The 22,447-nt window shown below is 38.6% G+C and overlaps 1 protein-coding gene across 1 annotated transcript in view; it reads right to left on the bottom strand.

Moving 5' to 3' along the window:
- Positions 1-2,426: 2,426 nt before the first annotated feature.
- Positions 2,427-22,447, bottom strand: part of PLCZ1 (phospholipase C zeta 1) — an 87,425-nt gene continuing 67,404 nt past the window's right edge. Inside the window, 4 exon segments of the mRNA XM_019544483.1 lie at positions 2,427-2,522; positions 5,458-5,607; positions 9,060-9,192; positions 13,107-13,279. Of these exon segments, the coding sequence (XP_019400028.1) occupies positions 2,440-2,522; positions 5,458-5,607; positions 9,060-9,192; positions 13,107-13,279 (539 nt within the window). The 3' untranslated portion in view covers positions 2,427-2,439.

Here is a 22,447-nt window from a genome sequence, read left to right as displayed (position 1 = left end):
TTGTTGCAGGCTACATGTCATTTAAACGTACAAAGTGAATCCAATATAAGACAGAGTTGTTCTTAGCACCAAACAGATTGGTCGTGTCAGTTGCCTTGGTCAACTCTTGGAACAGAGCCACCATGATGCCTTGGGAAATTAAATCCCTTGTCAGCAATAAGAGAGAACCTGTGTGAGTTGAACTAATTCCACACTGCTGAAGAAAAGCTTTAAAGTATTTACCACACGAAAAGAGTACTGGTTACCATACAGATATACGCAGTGCAATGATCAACAAGACCAAACATTTTAGATTATAGGTTTTCTCGGCTAAAAAAGCAAGTGATTGCCCTTTCTGAAATACAGAAGATGCATCTCATGTAGCTTTTAGTTGTTATCAAATTACCTGACCCTAAGGTTCAGAATTGATTTCAGATTCCTCTCAGCTTACTGTCTTAAGCCCTTACTTTGCCTTCAATGTAAATAAATGCTGGCAAATTTTCGATAATGTTATTTCCTGTGACATTTTTTAAATTGTTGCCCATAGTACATATAGAAGAATATCATCTTCAATATAAAAATATTTTTATATATAAAGGATATCATAATAAAGTAGTATTAAAAAAACAGTGAAAATCAGATTTACCTACAAAAATAATAATTTACATTAGGTATCATAAAGAAGATATCTGCCATTATAAAGTGCTTTGAAAAGATAGCATTTGCAGTGAGTTCTGTGCAGGAAGACACTAGTGTCCACATGGGTTTCATCCCACAAAGTAATTTTGAGGAAGGTGACAAAATAGTTTGTCTTTATGGGAAAATGAGAGCTATGTTGAGAGAAATTACAGACAATAGTATTTGGGGGGGGTTACTCATTTTAAATCTTGGTTTCTTCTAAATGCAACATTTCTAAGTAGTTCTCTTGCACTTGTATAAATACTACAATGGGTTGTGATGATGCCTATCTCTAGCTGAAGCTGTTCTTATTACAGATTTAAAGATTAAGTTGTGTGTGTGTAGTTTTCCTGATTTCTCTTTTTTTCTTGAATGATCTAATGTACACATTTCATTATTGCAAATAGAAAAAATGATTTTGTCTTGCTAATGATTTTGGATTACTTATACCATTATTACCTTCCTATTATTTAATATGTAGCACTATAAGGGGGTCTCTCAGAGGAAGGGAGGCAGAGTGGCTGACTCCCTGACAGTTCACCCAGCCCCAGCAAGCTGCCACAGAGCCCTGCTGGGACTGGCACTGCTGTCCCCACAGCGGCAGTGGCAGAAAGGATGCTGCAGTGGGCTGGCTTCAAGGGGAGGTAGCCCTAAAAGCTGATGCCATTGCCATGTGGAGTGGCTGCAGAAAAAGGCTGCCTCCACAGGGACATCCACAGCTGATGCAGCTGCCCCTTCAACTCCAGCCCTTTCTGGCAGCACTGCTTCTAGGTGATCCAACATAGATGACTGCCTTTGCAAAGCAGGAGGCAACTGGATTCTATGAGGAATGCCCCCACAATGGGGAGGCAGCCCAGACTTTTATCTGTATCCCATCCACTCCCTTGCCAGAAATTGGAGGAAGCTGTCAAACATAGCCTGGGGGATGGGAGGCTAACTTTGACTCCTGCTGCTGCATGTTTGGGAGCAGCAAACTGAAGCAGCAGCTGCCGGCAGATCACTGACAGTTCTCCCCCCCAGTTTCTCTGAGACAAGCCATTAGTGGTTGTGCTTATTGACAGGCTTCCCAGGGCAGAAGGAGCCAAGGGGAAGCCCCCTCTCTCTAGCTAGAGACTGCGTCTCACAGAGACTGTGTAGCACTCCAGCCAGGGAGCTGTGCATGTGTACAGACCTCTTCAGTGCTCTGTTTTTGTAGCACTACAAATGAACTTGTGTCCATGGCCTTAAGTTGCTTCTCTGCTGTTGCAAATAATCACATTTTTAGTTGTGGTTTGAGAAAATGTACTGAAAAAATCAGTCCCTGTGGGACTTATTATTTTGGGGCCTAATTCAGTAGCCCTTACTTCTTCTGAATAGCATTTACTATTCCTCCTCACAAGCTCCTCCAAGACTGTTTCAGGCTGGACATAAGAAAGAACTTCTTTACTGTCCAAACCACCAAGGCCTGGAACAGACTGCTGCCAGAAGTGGTGGAAGCACCTACTCTGGACTCCTTTAAGAGACATTTGGACATTTATCTTGCTGGGATCCTTTGATCCCAGCTGACTTCCTTCCCCTGGGACAGGGGGCTGGATTCGATGATCTTCCAAGGTCCCTTCCAGCCCTAATGTCTATGAAGTCTATGACTCTACGAAATCTACTATCACGAGTAGTCTTGCTGACATAAGTAAGAATTACAGATGCCCAGCATCTCTGACAAGCAAGCCACTTAGTTAGCAAATTGATGATTGCAAGCTACATGCCAGTTGCTTTATTACGAGGTATGCTGGTTCAGGATAATGCTTAATAGTACCAAATGTACACAAAAAGTGATGCAGGGTCAAGTCTGTCACCGAGTTTAGAATACAGAGGAACATGACGATAACCTGCAAATGTAATAATATTCCATTAATATAGTAGACACAAATATGGAGATTCTTGTATCAGAGCTTGTAGAATTTACCATAATCATGAAGCATAATTTACAATTATATAAATAAATTGTTCCCTGCCCCAGCAGCAGGCAGCCCTTTGAGACCAGGAGACAGCTCTCTCCTGGCCCGGTGCTGCCTGCAGCTCCTTCTGGTGTTGTCAGGGGCCCATTGCAAGACTGAAGGAAACTGGGTGCAAGTCTTCTCCCTAATCCTCTCATGTGTAGACACCTGCCCAAAACCCCTTACTCTGAAGTAGTTTGCACCAGATTAAATTTGGACTGGAGTTAATGCATGTGTAGATGTATGCATTAAGTAGTCATAGGAGCTAGAACTGTAAACTAGGCTCTCTCCCAACTAAGCATCCTAACCTGTGTGTAAAGGTGTCATATCTACTTTCTCTCCCTGTGTCTCACCCAATGACAGTTTAATTATTTTATGTGAAGTAGAACAGTCTCAGTAGGAGGGATGTAGGGGAACACTGCTGTGAGGAAGGCAATATGGGTTTCCATTTCTTCAGGAAGGATGGGGGCAATGGTGGCACCATTACTGTTGTCGCTGCATCTTCCTGTTATGGTTTGACAGAAAGGAGTGACCCCCTATTCAGCTAATGAAAGAGAGGACTTGGACACTTACTTTTAAGGGGGGCATTTAAGCTACTTCAGCACGGTTGAAAATTCTATCATGTTTATTTTTAATTTATTTTCCAGAAAGACAGCTGAGAACCACTGAGATGCTTTTATTAAGAATATTGCAATGACAATGGTTCTCAATTTTGGGACAGAAGTAGCTAGAAAATAGAACTTGGAGGGAGAATTGATTTTTCCCCCCATCCCAAACAAAAAAGTTTAAAAATGTGAAATTTTCTCTAGGAAAAGATTTCCAAAAAAATTCACTTCAATAGAACAGAAACTCAGTTTTTATGTTTGCTGCCTATCTGTGCACCTGCCTTGAAAGCTCTTGTCAATTTTATTTTGAAAAGGAAGTGAAACCAAAAGCATTACTGAAGCATTAGAATATACTGCAGGGTGGCAAAGTGTGGTAGATGAATCTACACACCTTTGTTCATCAAAGTAAGTTGATTCTGTTTATTTCATCAAAAGTAGCTTTGAAAATCAGATACAGTTAACAGCAAGCATAAGCCTCCCCCACCACTTTTTTTTGGCATGCTATATTCTGTTTCCCTCAAATAGAAATGGAAGTGATGTACAACAAGAGGAAAAATTACCGATAATTATCCTTTCATACTTCCCCTAGTTTATTTCAATGTTTTTCTACTCTGAAAAATTACAGAAAGTGCTAGTATGAGTTCTTAGCTATAGCATTTAATAATCTCCTGCCCTTTAGTTGCAGGTCAATTAGGAAGTGGTCAGTTTGGTGCCTTTATGGTGGTCTTTTTGCTTTCTTGATTTCTAATATGTGGAGCTATAATATCATCTGAGCAGATTCTGCTTAGAATGTGAGTGGAAGAATACTGAAGTTGATATAATAGCAATAAGTAATATTTTCTTCATCTCCTACCCTGTTGGTTGGCATTCACATGCAGTATAATGATTGTAGATAACAAAGACCAGAATTATAAGAAAAATAATTCTGAGTAAAACTAAGATGGTATATAATAAGTATACAAAGGACAACATGTTACAAGTAAAAGTTTACATGTTTGTAGTGTTGAAGTGATGTAGCTGTGATGATCTAGGAAATATGCAAGAAGTAAGGATTTCTATGGGTTATATCTTTTATTAGATCAACTGCATGGATGAGATAAGACATACACCAGCTTTTGAATATAATGCATTCTTCAGAAGAAGAAAAATGAAGAACAATCTGAAGAATTGTATTCAAAAGCTTGTCTGACTCAACTATGCAACTGGTCCAGTAAAAGATGTCCCACAGAAATCCTTGCCTCTTACATTTTTATAGGGGGTTTTTTCATCTTGTATGGAGGGAATATATACAATGAAATTTAAGATGTCACTGAGGTCATCTCCACTAGCCAGAACTATGTAAGACCGTCTTCTCCCATCTAAACTAAGACAACTGTACAACCTACAAAAACCATCTACATTCTGCTGCTTATTTTGTGAACATGACACTATGTTGTACCCCAAGTTCCCTGGCAGACCCCTTCTAAGAACTAGTCTGTGGACTACTTGTCTCTTTTTCTAGGCTTGTCGCTAGTTAGGGATTGTTGGTTGAAGAAAGTGGGAAGCAGGACTGGAAGACATGAACAAGAATTCCACTTCATTTCCTGTACTAAGGTTCGTATGCCCAGGTAAATTCCAAACATAGTACAGGAAGGGGAAGGCTAGATTATAAGGAAAGGAGTTGATCTCTATCTGGAAATTCAGCAAAATATTCTGGTTCGCTACCACTGGGGATTGAGTTTAACAGTGTACACTGTCATTGGACCTAAATCTGTTCAGCCTTCGCAAGAGAAGGCTGAGGAGGGACCTGGTGACTGTCTATAAACTCACTAGGGGGGACCAGAAGGGTTTGGGGGAGACACTGTTTCCCCTAGCACCCCCTGGCATAACAAGGAATAATGGACACAAATTATTGGAGAGGAGGTTTAGATTAGACATCCGCAAGAACTACTTCACAGTCAGGTCGGCTAGGAGCTGGAACCAACTTCCAAGCAAAGTGGTGCTGGCTCCTACCCTGGGGGTCTTTAAGAAGAGGCTTGATGCCTACCTAGCTGGGATCATTTGAGTCCAGTCTTTTCTCCTGCCAGGCGGGGGGTCGGACTTGAAGATCTGCAAGGCCCCTTCCAACCCTACTTCTATGATTCTATGATTGGTCAGCAATGATAGATTTTAAGATGATTTTAAGGTGGGCCCTAACTATCAGTGTAGATTCTGCTTTATTTGCCATTTAAAAGAAATATTACCTTTGTTCATGCTCAGCAGTGGTAAAGTATATTGGCCTAGGAACTCATTTGAAACTAAAGATATCTGATCTTCCACACAGAAGCGTACTAATGCCAACTCTGGTACTTGAATGGTAAAAGTAAAAGTTTCATTCCACCTAGGGCACAAAGCTGAAAAAAGAGAGATGACAATGTAATGAAAACCATTGCTATACAAAGGGGGTCAACATGTAATTTAATTCCTTGTAATTAATATTTTATCTGTATTTTTTTTTATCAGTGCAGACTGATTCAAGCATTTCCTCTTTTGTCAAGATCCTTGTTCACTCAACTCAGTGACAGAACTGAGTGACCTGGACAGTGAAGGATAAGGTTTTTTATGTGGAGTCACAAATAAAAACAGCAAAAAAGAACTCTTCAGCCAACAGAGACATCCCCCTGGCTAAACATGGGGTGTGTGTCCACCAGCATTCCCTCTAAGCTGCATGGTGTGCGCTGCTGCGCAGGCGCACCTGCATGTCCACTCACACCACACAGCTTAGAAAGAACGCTGGTGTCCACATGTTCATTAATGCACAGTGATTACTGCACACTTAATTTAGTACTTGTAGAATCAAGTACTAAAAAAATGTGCATCTGGTTAAAGCACAACAATGACAGTGAATGCCTTTTTGGTAATGCTACTGCACGGTAGCCTAATAATGCTGGGCAGTAGCATATTAGCACTGTGTGTGCTGTGATGCACTACCTCACAATATTATTAGGCTACTGTGCAATTAGCATCTCGTGTAGATGCACACATGGAGTAGGGATGGAATGTGACTGGAGTAAGCTTCTTTCTTTATAAACCTTTGCTATTCATTCCAATAGCACAAGCAGGAGACTAAGCCATTTGGCTTTCTCTCCTTGAAGAGAATCAGAAGGTATTGTGACTTCCTGACTCAGAGAATATGGTAAAATAAAATACTGTAAAGCCATATAATTATCAAGGTTTGCTAAAAGTTCTATTTTATTGTTTTGAGATTCATTATATTGTAATCCACTAAGAGAAAAGACCACCCATATCTTCCCTACTTTATAAAGAAGGTTGCTATATTCCTGCAAGGGAGACTTTCTTGATCATTTGGGAGATTCCATGCTTCCTTAACATATTATTCAGTTAAGTTGCCTAAGGTTTTAATGAATGGATTGCTTCTGTTACAAAAGTTCCTTTTCCTAGAGAATCTTCAGCTTTTTAAGAACCATTCCAACTGCCTTTGAAACAGTGCTTCAAAGCTAATTGCCTCACTCCAAAGAATCAATGGCTGTCAAAAGGTAGCTCGTTATCAATACTCAACACAGAGTACATTGCAATAATTTAGTCTGAGAATACATTGCGCTGTTCATTTTGAGGTTCTTGAAAGTCAATGTTCCAGCTTTCTAGGAGTTGTTCCCTATTGTGTTTGGTACCTGTTTGTGATGGGCAGCTTGTGAACCTTTGTGATCAGATGAACAATGCCAGTGGACATAATACTGCTAGAATGGATCTCCATGCTGAACAAATTAAAGAAAAGAGACCAAACAAAAGCTAGTTACCTAGTAGGGGTGAGGCTAGCAAACCCATTCTGCAAAAAAAATGTTCCTGTCTTAAAATGAGAGATGAAATGAACAATATTTTGGCAGCCCTGAGGAATACAGAAGAAAGATCAAATAGGAAGGACCACTCACAACATATTAAAAACTTAAAGCAGCAAGCTCACAGGTTAATAACTTGAGCAAAGTACAAGAACTGATCCAGGATAAAATGTAAATGGTAACAATTGACCTCTACCTTCTGCACCTAAAGGTGTGAGAACTAGATTGCAAAGTTTCTAAACTGGTTGAGATACCACATTCCATTGGGCCAGAGCAGTAAGAATGACTCACTTAACCTTTTCTTTGGTATCATCCACACTTGTGGAGAAGAAAAGACTTTGGAAAATTAAAGTGGTAGAAGGAATGAGGAAAAAAAGATTTGGCTCTATTATGCCCTGGATACCCTGCAGATTTATTCTTGCTTCTCCATGTAGTCTGTTAGTTTCAACCTCCACCTTAGAAAACACCTGTACATAAGCACAGCTGCTGTAGAGACAGGCAAGAAAAAGATCCATATTCAGTGTTGTTGCACTGATTCATATCATCTGATAATTCCACACAAGACAACCAGGATGAATCTCCCTGAATCTGACCTGATCTGTTTCCACAGATGGGAAGATTCATTTCAGCCTCCCCTCTTCTTATCTTTCCCCTACAGCTTCCCAGTTGATATGAAAGGAAATAAAGAGTGCTGGAAGAAACAGAAATGGCAGATGCTGTCTCAACTGGTAAACCATATGAGCCATAAATAAGATAGTGGGAAAGGAGAGAGAGAAATGTACTGATCAAAGTGTTCAACATGATAAAATGGCGTCTGCAATTCATCTTCTCAGTTATTGGTTGACTGGATTCCTAGAAAACAGCCATGGGGTCCATGACTTCAAAGTGTTATTCTGGAGCCAGAAGGGGTGATGGCCTTTAAGAAATAGCATTTTGCTTTACCTGCAAAAAATGAGGCACAATTCAATGTAGATACTTAGCCTCTTGCAAACCTTTTCAGCTTCACCAATACTACTTGAGGTACAAGCGTACCAAAGGCATAAATTACTAAAATCTTGCCTTAAGCTTTTTATTCTGATAGCCTCACAAAACAACAAAGCTTCAAAGCTACTTGCCTCACTCAAACATCAGTAGCTGTCTTCACTGATTTTCAGTGCAGAAACTTTGAAATACATAAGGATGAGTATATGGTGTGGTGTTCATTTTGTTTCCCCAAAGTATAGAAATCCAGCTTTCTCCAAATGTTTCGCACCATCACATGTCAACCTTCTTTAAGGACCAGATGTTATATTATAGTAACAAGGGATGCCTCTTCTAACTAAGGTGCTTTAGTAAGTGAAAAGACAGCTGACTTTGCTGCACCAAGACAATGACACACAATATCCTTCAGAAGAAGTCTTCAGCAACTGACTTTAATTTTGTGGTGCTCTTGCTTGCTGATTCTGTCTATCTTGAGCTCCCAAGTATCAATACTGTTTACAAGGAGCTGATATAGGTTGGAATCGGCATTGTCACAGTGGCTTCCAAATGTAACTCCACACCAGTGCTGTTTAACTCTGCACTGAGGAGCTACACACTTTCAGCGGTAGAGATGGCCCCTCCACAACAGGCCTGTTTTAAGCACAAAGGTAAGGTAGGACAGGAGAAGCTGCCCATGCTGTACCTGTTGTATGTTTAACAATTCTTCTGTCTCTTTGGTCCATAAGCCATCACCATTTACATAAGCACTGCATTTGGTTTCAAAAAGTTTTTAAAAATTGAAAAATTCTACCCTTAATTTTTTCAGATTTAGTTAAATCTTCCTCATATTCCTCTTGTTAGGTCATAAATTGGTATGCTTGTTTTGCCACTATTTTTGTTGATCAATAAGCCAGTCTTTTTACCCTGTACCCACTTTTTCAATTAGTAATTACAGCACAACATTTTTTATATGGACATAGAAATTACTTAAGATATTATGCTATTTTATATGCACTGTTATTGAAACCAGTCTCAATTTTTATGCTTACCATTGTTTCTTACAACACAAGTTTGTTGTTTCACTTGATCTTCTGGAACACCATGAATTTCTATCTGGACTATAGGATCAGCTTTATTACTCCTGGAGAGGTTACTAGGTGGTAACTGATAACCACTAATAAGCTGCATAAATAAAAATGATACATAGGACTTCATTTAGGCTTGAAAATATAATCTATTATAATAATTTAAACAGAATTTCAGCAAGCTATATATCCAAAAATTGTCCCACGCAGTGTATCTGTCTAAAAAACTACAGTGTCACCAAGGTTTCAGTACTCTGTCCTTAATTCAATCGCTGGCTAATTTGATTTTCAAATGTTACTAGTTTAATCTTTGACAAAATAATTGTTTTTAAAAATCCACCTTTTCTTAATGTGAGTTTTAAGCCAGTTTTATTCAGGCTCTAGCTATATGAAGTTGCTACTTTGTTTAACAGAGAAATCAAAGTACTTCTTTGTGAGAAATCAAAGTCCTCCTTTGTGAATTTCCTCATAGGGTTTTGTCACCTCCTGGCATCCTGTTCATAGGAACCCTTAGCAAATCTGTGGTTCTTGAAGTTGTACAAACATCCTTTAGTAGCATCAGAATTCAATGTCAGCTGGTAAAAAAGAACTATGTTAGGTCTTCTTCCTCCAAAGCAGAGTGTTAGCTTTTCTCAGTGTTTGTCTCATATAGACACCCTGAGGCCTCTCTCATTCATTAGTTTAGTAACTTGTCTAGTTATTTAAAGAAGTTTTGCCTCAGAGTGCCTCAAGATCTGGCACCAAGCCTAAAAAAGGATTTAAGAAATTCACTGCTTTCTCTGCTGTCTTTCTATGTGTGCTGCTTTGGGAAGGTTCATAATCCTTGCAGTGCTCTATTTGTCAGGAATTCATGTCCAGAATATACCAGGCCAACTTTTTCAAGCCAATTTGACCAATTAGGCACTTAAATCACAGATCTTGGTACCAAATGTTATAACTGAAAAACGTGGTTCTTATCAAACCACTCCTGCCATAAAACTATCAGCCATGGAACGCTGAACCCCATGTCAGCTTAAGCACAACATTAAGCATTATCTTTCAAGCAGGGTTGTGACCACAAACCTTTCAGAAGCAAGTAATTCAGCTGCCACCACTTATGCTCCACTCCACCAGCAATACTCCTGATTAGTCCTCAGCATGACATGTTCTAGCTCTGCATCCTCCCTTGCAGGCTTCACACAGTATCCTCACACTGTTAATACTGACTCTCATTCATTTTCTGTGCCTTTCACTTTTACCCAAGCTATCTTGCTGGCAATTTTATATCTAACAGTGTTCTGTCTTTACTCTCCATTTTGATATTTTCACTCTTCACAGTATGCTTACTGATCCTCCTTCATCACTACACCCCTGTGCCACATCTTGCAATGGCATCATCTGCTCTATAAAGTATGACTTTCTGATTTTCTTCTCCAGCTTTTATACCCATGAGATCTGCCATACTCCGCTCTTAATGTGACACACCTTTCTTTCCCTCTTATCACTTCTATAAAACCTTCAAATTTACATCTAATAAAATGTCTTCTAACTTGGTCTCTCATTTAGTTTCTGAACACAGTGGGCTAAAAAAGTGATGCGTATTAAACCTAGTACTTCTTGCCCCTTATATATTTTGTCATAATTTCTGGCTTCTAACAGTAAATTGCAATCCACTATTCCCCAACCTGTTAATTCAGTCAGTCTCTTCTTTATCATGAACTGCTGTGTCTTTGATGCTTGCCTCTGATTTTCCCTAACATCTCCTATCAATGGCCTGGTCCTTTCTTATTACTAACACTTTTTGAGGCCTCCAATGCATGAATTATTGAGTTGTTCTTGCTACCTTGGGTTCTCTACTACACTTCCTATCCAGTTTTCAACACTGTCATACTCTAAGCATGTACTTTTTGCTGACTTTACACTCAAACATCCCTTTTCTTCACCAATCCTTTGTCTAGCCTTTGGACCATAAGGTAAGAGTTCCTCTGAACCTCATTATGTCAATAATTCTACATCAGTAACAAATAATATAATTGATGTACATGCATAAGTGCTTAAAATCTTTAAGTCATGAATATCATGTATTTGATGTGCTCACTGCTAGGGTGGTATGATCTGCACAAGGTGCATATATTGTGTAATTACTGTACAATTGCTATTTAATTAATTTTATTTCTGCAATGTTTTTGTTTGACAGAAATGAAACCAATGATATGCTAATTACGTGGCTTTTCTGTAAGTGGTGTACAGTAGGTTCAGAAATAACATTTTTCACTGTGAAACTAGTTTTCTAACTAGTAAATAATTCAAAACTTCTATAATGGTTCAAAGGATAAATTATTTTTTAAGATGATTTCAGATTTCTAAAGGTTTTTAAAAAATGAAATTGGTGCCCAGAAGAAGAAAATCAAAAGATTTAAAATTGATAAATATTTTTTAAATGTTCATCTGTTATATTTGCATGCATCAAAAGATAAAAGTATTGCCATCCATTTTCTTTATATTTTTAGCCTATGTAACACTATCATAATATATATAATATCCTAAAGGTTTACTAAGGAAAACTTGTCAACAGGTGCATCTATACATCACGCTATGGCAAGGTAGCAGTGCACTATGTTGCCATACGGCACTCTGCAATGACATAACAATCGTGTGTCTAGATATGATCACTAGCTTTGCTGCCATAGTGGTGCACTCCCTGGGTACAGCGTGCTGCTACAGTGACAGAGCAGTGAAATCTAACCATGTGCTGCACACACAATGCAGTAACCACCTGTATCGTGCCATGTTTTAGTACTTCCAAAAGGCAATGCTGTATGGCGACGTGTAGATGCACCCAAAATGTAAGTGAAATCTGAAAACTCTAACAGCTCAATCCTATTCCAACCATGCTTGTATAATCTCATATGTTTGTCCTACTCATTCTTTTATTAGCTATAACAGAGACCATTATAATTTTATTATGTAACTAAAATTTAGCATCTTTCCTGTTTAATTCACTAGGCCTTTTTCCCCTTCAGAATGTTTATATATTACAGGTGAAGGGAGGGTCTACACTAACATTGTCTATGCAATGGCTGATAGTGGTGCATATCCTTTAGATTACTTCAGACATCTTGAACAGCTCCACCTTCATCTCACCCTGAAGTTTATGACCACCATCTGGCCTTGTTTTATGTATCTTATGAAAATTTAATAATCTGCTTCTGACCCTGGTTCTTTATGTGATGCCAAGTTGCTACTCCCATTCAATACTGTGAGTTCAGGAGAGCTACCTGGCATAGACCCTCTGGATTTGGGAATGGTGACAAAGGAGGCTGACCATGCATTACTACTGCAGCTAGTAGTCTCCCTTTTGAACTGACTGCAGGATATTTTTATTGTTTGAAATATAATAAAAGATTATGAGGCTTTATTTTTCAACTGTTAGCATTTACATTCTACTGACAGCCTCTGCTAAAATTTTGAAAGGGGATGCAATCTTCCTCCCCACCTATATCCAGTAATCAAAACAAAATGCAAAATAATGAGAGAAGACAGTCTGTGGGGAAAAGAGCAGCTGGGGAAGAGCCTACATGGAAAGAAGTGACAACTATGAGGTTTATAAAAGAAACAGTACCCATCCAAATTGCCTTTTGAAATCTATTCCAAATCCTTAATATCTTTATTATATAATAACATAATTGAATAAGCATAGTTTCATACAACCATAGTAGCCTTATTTATATTTTAGATAAAATTTTGTGCAAATTATTTGCTCTTTCCTGCAATTGTTAACATTTTCAAGTAAAAGATGTGCTTTTATGTACAAAGATTAAAATAAAACTTGGAAATTGTACCACAGTAAATAACAGACACTGATAGTAAGGTATCAAGGAACTATATTCGTTCTAGGATGCTTGACAGGTTTAGCATATCACAACTTTTTCAAACATGAATAGGTTGTAATAATAAATACTTGCGAGCTAATTAAATGAATCAATGTATTTTTATAAATTATAAGTGAAATTGTCAATAAACCGTGCGTACCTTAATTGAAAGCATAGTTGGATTCTGGTTCCCTATCACACTGTGTGGATTAAATTTTGAATAACGGTCTCTCAGGAATTCTGGTTTTAGAAGATAGCCACAGCCACCATTGTCCACAAATTTTCCATTTTGCAAATCCATTTGCTGTCCAGGTGTCTGGAAGTTTAAGGCCACTGGAAAAAAAATCAAAATTGCTGGAGTTAACAATTTAAAACTAATCCAACAATAGGCACATTTTAAACTAAAGTTAAAATACCAGACCACAAAATCCAGGGTGCCTTTGTCTTTAAGTGTGGCTCCTTCTTCCAAATGTGGTGTTAGCCAACTAGTGCCAGAACTGAGCATGTGCCCCAGTTCTGGGTTAAATTCCACTGCATTGTACCTTATCCTTCCCCTTTATTTTTCAAAGGGAATATTCTAGATATAAGCTTGTTTTTTTTCCCACAAGGGCTAAATTCTAATTCTAACTTTGCCAGTTAAGCTATTTATGGACCCCTAACTCAATACAGCACATGAAGTTCTCCCATGAAAGGAGAAGACAGGCATAGGATGTGGTGGTAGTAACTTCACCACAAACAGTACCAAGTTGTGCTAGACAGCCATGAAGGTATGGTTTAGAATTAAGCTGTTCATTGCAAGTAATATGTTTGAGATTACATACAGGGAAAAGTGAGTCTAATTGTGTAAACTTTTAAATTGTAATGTGAGCAAAAGATTTCCTTCAAACTTAATCTCCCATTGCTGATGTTTATTGTTCATGCACACCTGTCAGGTTTTCCTTTTCCAGGCAGCTCAAAATGTTTTCTGTTTGCTACTGAAATGGGAAAATAAAACAGCACACTTCAACAACAAGAGACAGCATTATTATCATTCATGAGATAAAGCCAATGCTGAAATAGGCCTGTTTAATGAAAATTTCCCTATTCTAGCATGTTGCTGCTTCCTGTTCACATTCAGCATGGAAAATTCACAAGTCAAATCAGTGATGGACTAGTGTAATGTATTAAACAGAATGATGATAAGGCATTTTGGGGGATGGTATAGTAGTAAAAAAACACAAAGTCTGTCTGTAATACAGTCACTCCTAATAATAATTCAGGAAGAGAGCTTTATTCTGTGATCCCATGAGATAATACAAGAGTATTGACTGAATATGTAGCAAACTTTGGAATTCTTTATCACAAAAAGAAAATGGAAAAGGTTTGGATCTTCCTTTGAAAAATTATTTCCTGTATTTCTACTTTGCCAATTCAGTTTTGATTTCTGTAGTGATCTTTATGAAGAGTTTATTTTTTTAACGAATCCTCTGAAATCAAGATGCCTATTGCCAGGAATGAAGGCAATGGAATTTCTGGTGGCTAAGAGTAAATTAGATTAAATAGGTCATCATCTCTTTTACTGTGTTATAGTCTGAAGTGTGCAACTAAAATTCAGCAAGGCAAAAATGAAACAGCAATATTTTCAAATAGCAGTGAAAAACTTGCAAATGTGCTTGTAACTTCTGCATGATGAAACAAATGACATGATTGCACATAATGAGGCTGCTGCTAACTTTGCCAAGCTTCATAAGTTGCTAAACGGAAAAAAATCCATTTAATGAGAGAAACACACCAAAGAATTTGTTGTTGTTTATCGTATTAAGTGACTTTCTGTCGTGATGCAAACTTCGATCAACGCTGTTGTGAGCTGATGTTTCAAAATAGCAACATAATATTTTTATTTAATTTAGCCTTTGATTGTACATTTATAACATACTTAAGATGTATCTTAATTTAGTCATTGAAGTCCACATAACTGTAAAGATGTACTGAAGAAATATTTCAGTTGAAGGTTTTTGTTTCCTTATGTAAGTAGGAAATTTTATTTCCTAATCTTTGTTTTTCCTAATCATCCAGTGAAAATATCAGCAGTATAAGTGGACATTTTAGCCATAATCTTGGCATGTCTATGATTTGATTGTATTAGTCTGTGAATAGTTGCAGGATTTTTTTTCTATTATGACCAACTGACTGGATTAAGGAAAGTCATTGTACATTTCCCTTATCCCTAGTTCTTAACTCTTTCATTTTTAAATATATCATGATAGGGTAGATGCACTTGCAGTTCTGAAGCTCTAAGCCAGCAGTTGCCAAGAAATGGAAGAAAATGAGAATCTGGTTCCACTCCATTTCTCTAATCCTCTGTTAAGGCATATTTGTATAATTCCTCTTCAAATGCAGGAAATACCCAGGACTATAAAAGCAGAAACTGTGGAGCTCTACAGAAAACTGGTGCAAAAAGATTCTGGGACACGCATTGGGTTTGTAAATGGATAAATGCAAAGTATCTGTATATAAAAATGGTATAAAAACCTTTCTCGGAGCTGGTAATTTTGAGAAGTTACAAATGACTGAAATAAAGGTTTTGTTATGGAATTGCAGCAGATCTCAGAATACAGTTTAGCCAATCTTCTTTCTCTAGTGTTAACAACTTTTAAATATCTGTAGATTATCACTTTCATTCCTTTTCTTCATAAATCAGTCCCTCCAGCTTCCTGATACATTTCATTTTTCTTTTCTGAACTTCCTCCAGGTTACCAATATCTTTCTTGATAGGTGTTTCTCAGTAGGATTTGAGATATAGAAAATTTGAGGTTCTTAAATTTCTTAAGAACTATGTTTTAGGCATCTGTATTATTCTGCCAGGCATTTACTGACCACAGCATTTCCTGCTAAATGTAGAATTCCCTATAGCCTAACTAGAGTTCAGTTAAAAAAATGCTTAGGATGAAGGAGCAGCTACCAGGACCCCAGTCTTTTGAGAAAATCTGAGGCTTTGAATAGTTTGTCTGAGACCACTGCTGGCATAACTGATTCTTGGATTCCTCACCGAATGTTGCCCATGATCAGCCAATTCTCCAGCTGTATGCTTATGGGATAATTGCTTTGTGAACATATGTTGCAACAGCCCCAACTAAAAATAAAGAGATTTGTAGTGCTATTCCTATATTATAAATCTGAGATAAATCATGTGATTGCTGTGTATAATCCTACTACAACTGTTTGCAATATCCATAGCCTATAGCAATAGAAGCATGATAGTGTGCATCTGGAAATGCAGTTTTGGATTTTGTCTAGATCAAATGTTAGGCTTCAGTCTGTTGGGGAAGTACCTAAATTAAAAACCCTTGTTCTCTCCATTCCAGTGGGATGATCTTGGTGGCATTATTTTCTAGAAAAGATGGAATTTCCAACAATGTGTCTTCCTGAATGTGATGGTCTCAAGAGTTAAATATTAGCAGAATATTTCTGTAATATGCTTTCTAGCCTGGCCAAAACACCTATTTCTTTTCTGATGTTTCTAAAACCTTGGAGATGTTTATTGCTTGTGCGGAGAGGGTTTTGAAACTCTCTGCTGCAAAAAGCCCAAATGTACTGACTTGGGTGTGTATCTACAATTGGTGATTTTAAGAAAAAATTGTCAGTGGTGTGCATAGGAAAGACTTCAGCAGCTTCAGAGATTTCACTGCTATACTAATAAAACTTGCTTCTCAACTTTGTCATTCAACACCAAAGCTACCTGAAAGTGTCATGCATACATATGAGAGAGGAGCTTGCCTCAGGTAAACTCATCATGGGCTTCAGCATAAAATTCTTCAGCTTGGCCTTTAGAATATGGAACCTGGACCTTGGGGGTTTTTTTCCTGAGCTTGCTTGTAATCAGGAAACATAGTGTGGGTGGATCCACAACACATTCACTATAGAGTGAATGGACTTTATTCCAACCAGAGCAGACACCCAATGCACAACCTTATACCAGTATATGTAACTCCACTCCAAGACAAAGTTATTGCTCAGAAAGTAAAGAGTGACTATACACTGGTGTTAAGTATACTGATGTACCAGTTGTGTGTCCACTAGCCAGTTTCTTCCTGGGATAGCTATCTGCTCAATACATATGTGTTCCCTTACCACTTTAGTAGCCAGGTGCTATAATTGTACTCATTTACTTTAGAGAAACTTATTATGGAGTAAAATCTGAGGTAAATTACTCTAGCCGCTGGTACATGTTACACTTAAACTGCGATAAACAGTTAATCACATCTTAAGTTGTGACCTGGCCACATACCAGTGCAATTATAAAACAAGACATAAGCCTCACAAAAATATGTAATAACTTTGTGGCTGGTTCCTATCATGCCATTAATTAAACATGTGGCCAGGCTGGGGATCCATGAGCAAAGCTCCCAGCCATGGGGATGCACCATGCACCCCTGCAGCTGGGAGCTATCTGCTGATGGGGCTCCCAGCAGATAACACTGGGAGTTATGCTGATGGTGCTTCCAGCCATAGGGGTGTATGGTGTGCCCTTGCAGCCGGGAGTCCAGATCAGCTGATAGGGATCCCAGCCATGGAAGCTTGCTACTTGCCAGTTCAGGAGGAGCCCAGAGTCGTGATCCTGTACCAGCAGTAAGGTGTAATGGGATCTGATGCTCAATCCCACAATCATACCTCCTGCCATCCATGTGTGGCACCGCAGGAAATGCAGTTGTGAGGATCACACACCAGACCCTATGGCACCTTTACTTGCATATCTGCCAGAGGCCTCTGTCATAACTGTGTTGAGTGACTGCAAACCTTAATCTTAGGCAGTTTTACTGTAATTTACTCTGCTGAAATAATATTCCTGGTAGGACCTTAAATTGCCTTTATTTTACCTTTATGCCTTTATGATTTTAAGTATGCTTCCATAAACCAGTTTAACAGATATGCACACACACATACACCTATGCATTCAATACACATAATGGCAAAAGGGGAGGTTTTTAGGTAAACATATGATCGTTAGGATCCTAACTCATATCAGTTTTCAGTGAAAGTTGGTAATAAAATTGAAGGTTTTTCCGCAGTCTCAAGTATATAATGTTTGAGTGGGCTGAAGGATGATGTCCCCATCTTCCACATTTATTTCACTGAATTAAATAAGCATTATTTAATCCAGAGTCAAGTAGCACCCATTTAAAATGTCTTTTCAATATTTTAAAATGAGGTAATAAGACAAAGATTCTCATAACTATGGGCCAAATGCTTAACTGATGGAAATCAATATAATTTCACTGTAGTGCAGGAGCTACACTGATTTACAATAGACAAAGACATGGTCCTGTATTTGCATTCAGAAGAGAACAAGATAATCTGAATTTCATTTGTTTCTTCCTTTCAGAATTGGCATAGAAATAAAGTTGACCAAAGAACTTGTAACACTTATCCTCTAACTACGAGATAATAATCCTCTGCGTTTTATAATATGCTCTAGAAATGAGGAGAGCTTACTGTCACCATATCTAATAATTTTTGCAAATCGAGTATAATTTTTTTATGAATAGAAGAAACTGTGATAAAGAAATATCCATGTGAATACATAACTGATTAGGGTTTACAATTTTTGAAACAAGGTCAACAACTCAAAGAATACCTAGTGCTATCTAATTGGATAGACTGAGCTCAATGGACACACTTTTTTCTGACAAGCATAAAAGGTACACAACCTGAAATCTGCAAGAATTCTTCCCAGAAATGAAGGCTCAGAATGTAAAATGAACAAGACTGAATTTAAGAGATGCTTTCATCCTAGATGAGGCACTCATAACAAAGATACTCGGCAGAGATTCTGTCTGATTCAGTGACTGACCCTCCAAATCTGAATTGAATCAGTGGACCCCTTAATCTCTGAATCGACTCAGAACCCTCTGAATCGATTTGGAGAGATTTGGAAAGATTATAAGATTTGGACATAAACACCGCTTTAACTGTTTTTTCTACATCCCTCTAGGTAGTGGGCAGCTTGTAAGTGCTGCAATGCTGGGGCACATGGAGTGTCACACAAGAGTGAGGGAGGGTCCCTAGTGTGCTCAGCAGCAGACCCAGAAGTAGACCAGAAGCACTTCTGGTCCACTTCTGGATCTGCCAGGGAGCATGAGGGGGCCCCTCCCCTGACCCTTCTGGCATAGTGACTGGTGCCTTGTGGGTCGGGGGGGGGGGGGACACCGAGGGTCCCCCCATGGCCGAGCACCAAGCCAGGGTACTTCCCGTCCACTTGCAGGTTCACCACTGAGCATGTAGAAGGCTCCCCTACACTCCTGTGGGACACTTCATGTGTCCCACAATTGTAGCATTTACAAGCAAATTGAATCAGCATCAAATCTTCAGATTCAGCCAAATTGAATCAAGGACAATTATCCGAATCAACTAACTGAATCGCTGTTCCTGATTCAGGCCAAATCCAAATCAAAAAGGGCCCGCTTCACTCACCCCTAATATAAAGAAGAAGGAAAGAAGTGCATGGAGGTATGATCACCAGAGTGTTTGGAATCCAAAAAACTCATGAAATGGTAATAAAACAGAAATGTACAGTGTTGGGCCCTGTATCATTGATCAGACTTGTCGAGGAATAAAAATTAGGCATCTGATTTTTATCCATATTGACTCCCCTTTCTACTGACAGAGTGATGTAAATCTCACTCTTGGTCTAAAATAAAAACCAGCCCCCAGATGTTCTCAAACTTTTCATGTGTCTGTCTTCTGTATGTCACCCTTTCCAAACTACCAAATCACAGTTCATAAGACAAATATTGCAAGCTGGCATTTCTTTAACTGGGGGATCATAAGCCCAAATGGAGTCTCAAGGCCTTTTTGACAGGGTTGTGAACACTTACTGGCTTTGTATTAACTTCAAATAGTCATATAGGGTTGGACCCATGAAGTAGTTTGCATATTGGAAGGAGTACTATGACAGACAAGTTTCAGAACTGAAACTAAGTAGAGAGGTGTTGAGGTTTTGCATCCCTGCAGCATGTGGGATTTTTTTTCCTTTAGTCACCAGGGAAGTGAATAAAGCTTCTCAATAATAACTAGCACCCAGAGACCTTGTAAATGCCTCCAGTACAAATAGATGTAGCATGCATAGATCCATCAAATTGAGTATAAAGGAAATGCTGGCAGACATCTCTACCACTGAATATTTTCACAAGAAAAACATGTAATAGCACACCTCCCAGAGTTATAAAGTGCCAGCAGGCATTGGTGTCCTGTATCCCTTTGTATAAATCCAAAGGATTATTATTGTTGCTATTTATACAACAATAGCAATAATACCAAGGGAGCCCTATTATAGCAAGCCTTCATATGCAGACCTAAGGCTACACATAGTTTGTTTCAGAATGCCTGACCCTATTTCCAGACAAGATATATGGAGTGAGTGGGGAAAACAATAAGTGGAACTGAGGCATTAGGAAAAGGGCAGAAGTAATGTGATTATAGGAATGAATTGGCCAGCTATGTTATATTCCCAAATAATTTAAAATTCAGATCTTTTGGGGTGATTTGTAGGTGGCTGCTTCACTAACCATCACCATTAAATGGTTGAAACCTTGTTGGCATGACAGCAGTTTGTGGCTTTGAGGAGGGAGAGGGAGGAAAAGCAAAGAGCCTAAGAAATTAATTGCAGATGGAATCCATTGGTAAGAAAGGCCTGAGGGAAAGCACCAAGATGAAGACACAAGTGAAAGCAATAGAATGAGACTGCTGAAACAGGCATCATGGGGTTAAAGTGGTAAGTGGTAAGTGACAAGAAATAGGAGCAATATGATGGGCCTTGAGTATGAGTCAAAAATTCAATCTTGATGCAGTTCAAGACAGAATCAGTGGACTGGATCTGAGTTAGGTGTATCATGCTTATACAGGCAAGGAAAATTAATATATAAGTAAGATATAACCAGGTATTTTTAGATACAAACTGGCCGACTGAAGAATCTTTTCACTGTAGACTAACTGGAGGCATTAAAGTTGTCAAGTGGTGCATGGCATACTAAGCTGAGCAGTGTAGACTAATGGTAAAAGAAGAGCTGAGAAATTTCAAGTTTCAATTTAGACTAGATAAAGGACAGAGCATGAAAATAGATTGTAAATATCTGTGCAAAGAAAAATATCATTTCCATTTCTGGGAATAACATTACCTGGATAACAAAAAGATGCTATGCTGCCTTGCAAAAAAAATTCTTGATCATAAAAGATCAATAGCCTATATTCTAAACAGTGAAATTAAAGTTACCCTGGATTCCAAATGAGTCTTCCAAATGAGTCTTCAGGATTAAAAGTGATTTTGGTGAATAATAGAAAGCCTCTCATGAGAGGTCTAAAAGATTTATACTAATACTGCTTGGCTCAAGCATGTGCTCATAAAAAGATCCAGGGCTTGCCCTGTGAAAATCCAGAGAAGTAGCAGGATCTACAGCAGGGACAGGCAACCCTTGGCACACAAGCATCAGGGTGGATGGTGGGTATGGACCAGGGATACCCTGCCACAAGAAGCATTGGACCCCTTGTAGCTCTCCTGCCATATGCCCATGGCATGTCAGCATCTTACAAGTCAAGGTTGCAAGTGCTTTTGGCACTCTGCCCAAAAACGTTGCTGACCCTTGGTCTACAGCACAGCAGGTGCAAACAAACATCATCCTTTTGCTTCCATAAAAATATTTTTGGTCCCACAAGTTGCAAGTGAAAACTTCCTTGCCCCTTGTCTTGCTTCATGTGCCCAAAAATGTTTGTGCAACAGTTCCTTGCAAGTGTTGTGCCTTATCACAGAAGAAGTCTGCTCACTTATAGCATGTTCCCTGCAGCCTGGGATTCTGAAGTTGATGCTGTTGTTGAAAACAGTAAGAGGTTAAAGGATGGTTACTCAGTCCTCAGCAACTGTACAACCTTTCTTTATGGCTCCATACAAATTGTTTTTAAAAGGTGGAAGAAATAAAGGGCCTCTTCGAAGAAAGCTATGAATAATATACCAGAGCAATATAGACTATAGCAAATACTGTTGTTAGTATGTAACTAAATATGTATTGTGAGCTTTGTAAAAATTCTAAATTGTTTACTGATACAAGAGTTTAACGTGAACACACAGTACTGATTTTAAGTACTTAGATATTTGAATATAAGGAAGATTTTAAACCAGAAGTAAAAGGAACTATGTTTTATGTGACCCGATATATGTAAAACTGAAAGTAACTTATTCATTAGGAAGAGGAGAGGATAGGCAAAATGATAATAAAAACAAAGAACAGAATAAAGATATAGGTACAACCACAATTACTATTTCATAGTTTCATAGTTTCTAGGGTCAGAAGAGACATGAGCAGATCATCAAGTCCAACCCCCTGCCATGGCACAAAAAAGGACTGAGGTCAAATGATCCCAGCAAGGTGTTCATCTAGCCTCTAAAGACCCCCAGGGTAGGAGCCAGCACCACTTCTCTTGGAAGTTGGTTCCAGATCCTAGCTGCCCTGACAGTGAAGTAGCGCCTCCTGA

This window comes from Crocodylus porosus, unplaced genomic scaffold (assembly GCF_001723895.1).
Source record: "Crocodylus porosus isolate Cpor-Errol unplaced genomic scaffold, CroPor_comp1, whole genome shotgun sequence".
NCBI lineage: Eukaryota > Metazoa > Chordata > Crocodylia > Crocodylidae > Crocodylus > Crocodylus porosus.
Note: the sequence above shows the minus strand (reverse complement) of the source record. Positions and strands in the feature narration are given on the sequence as shown.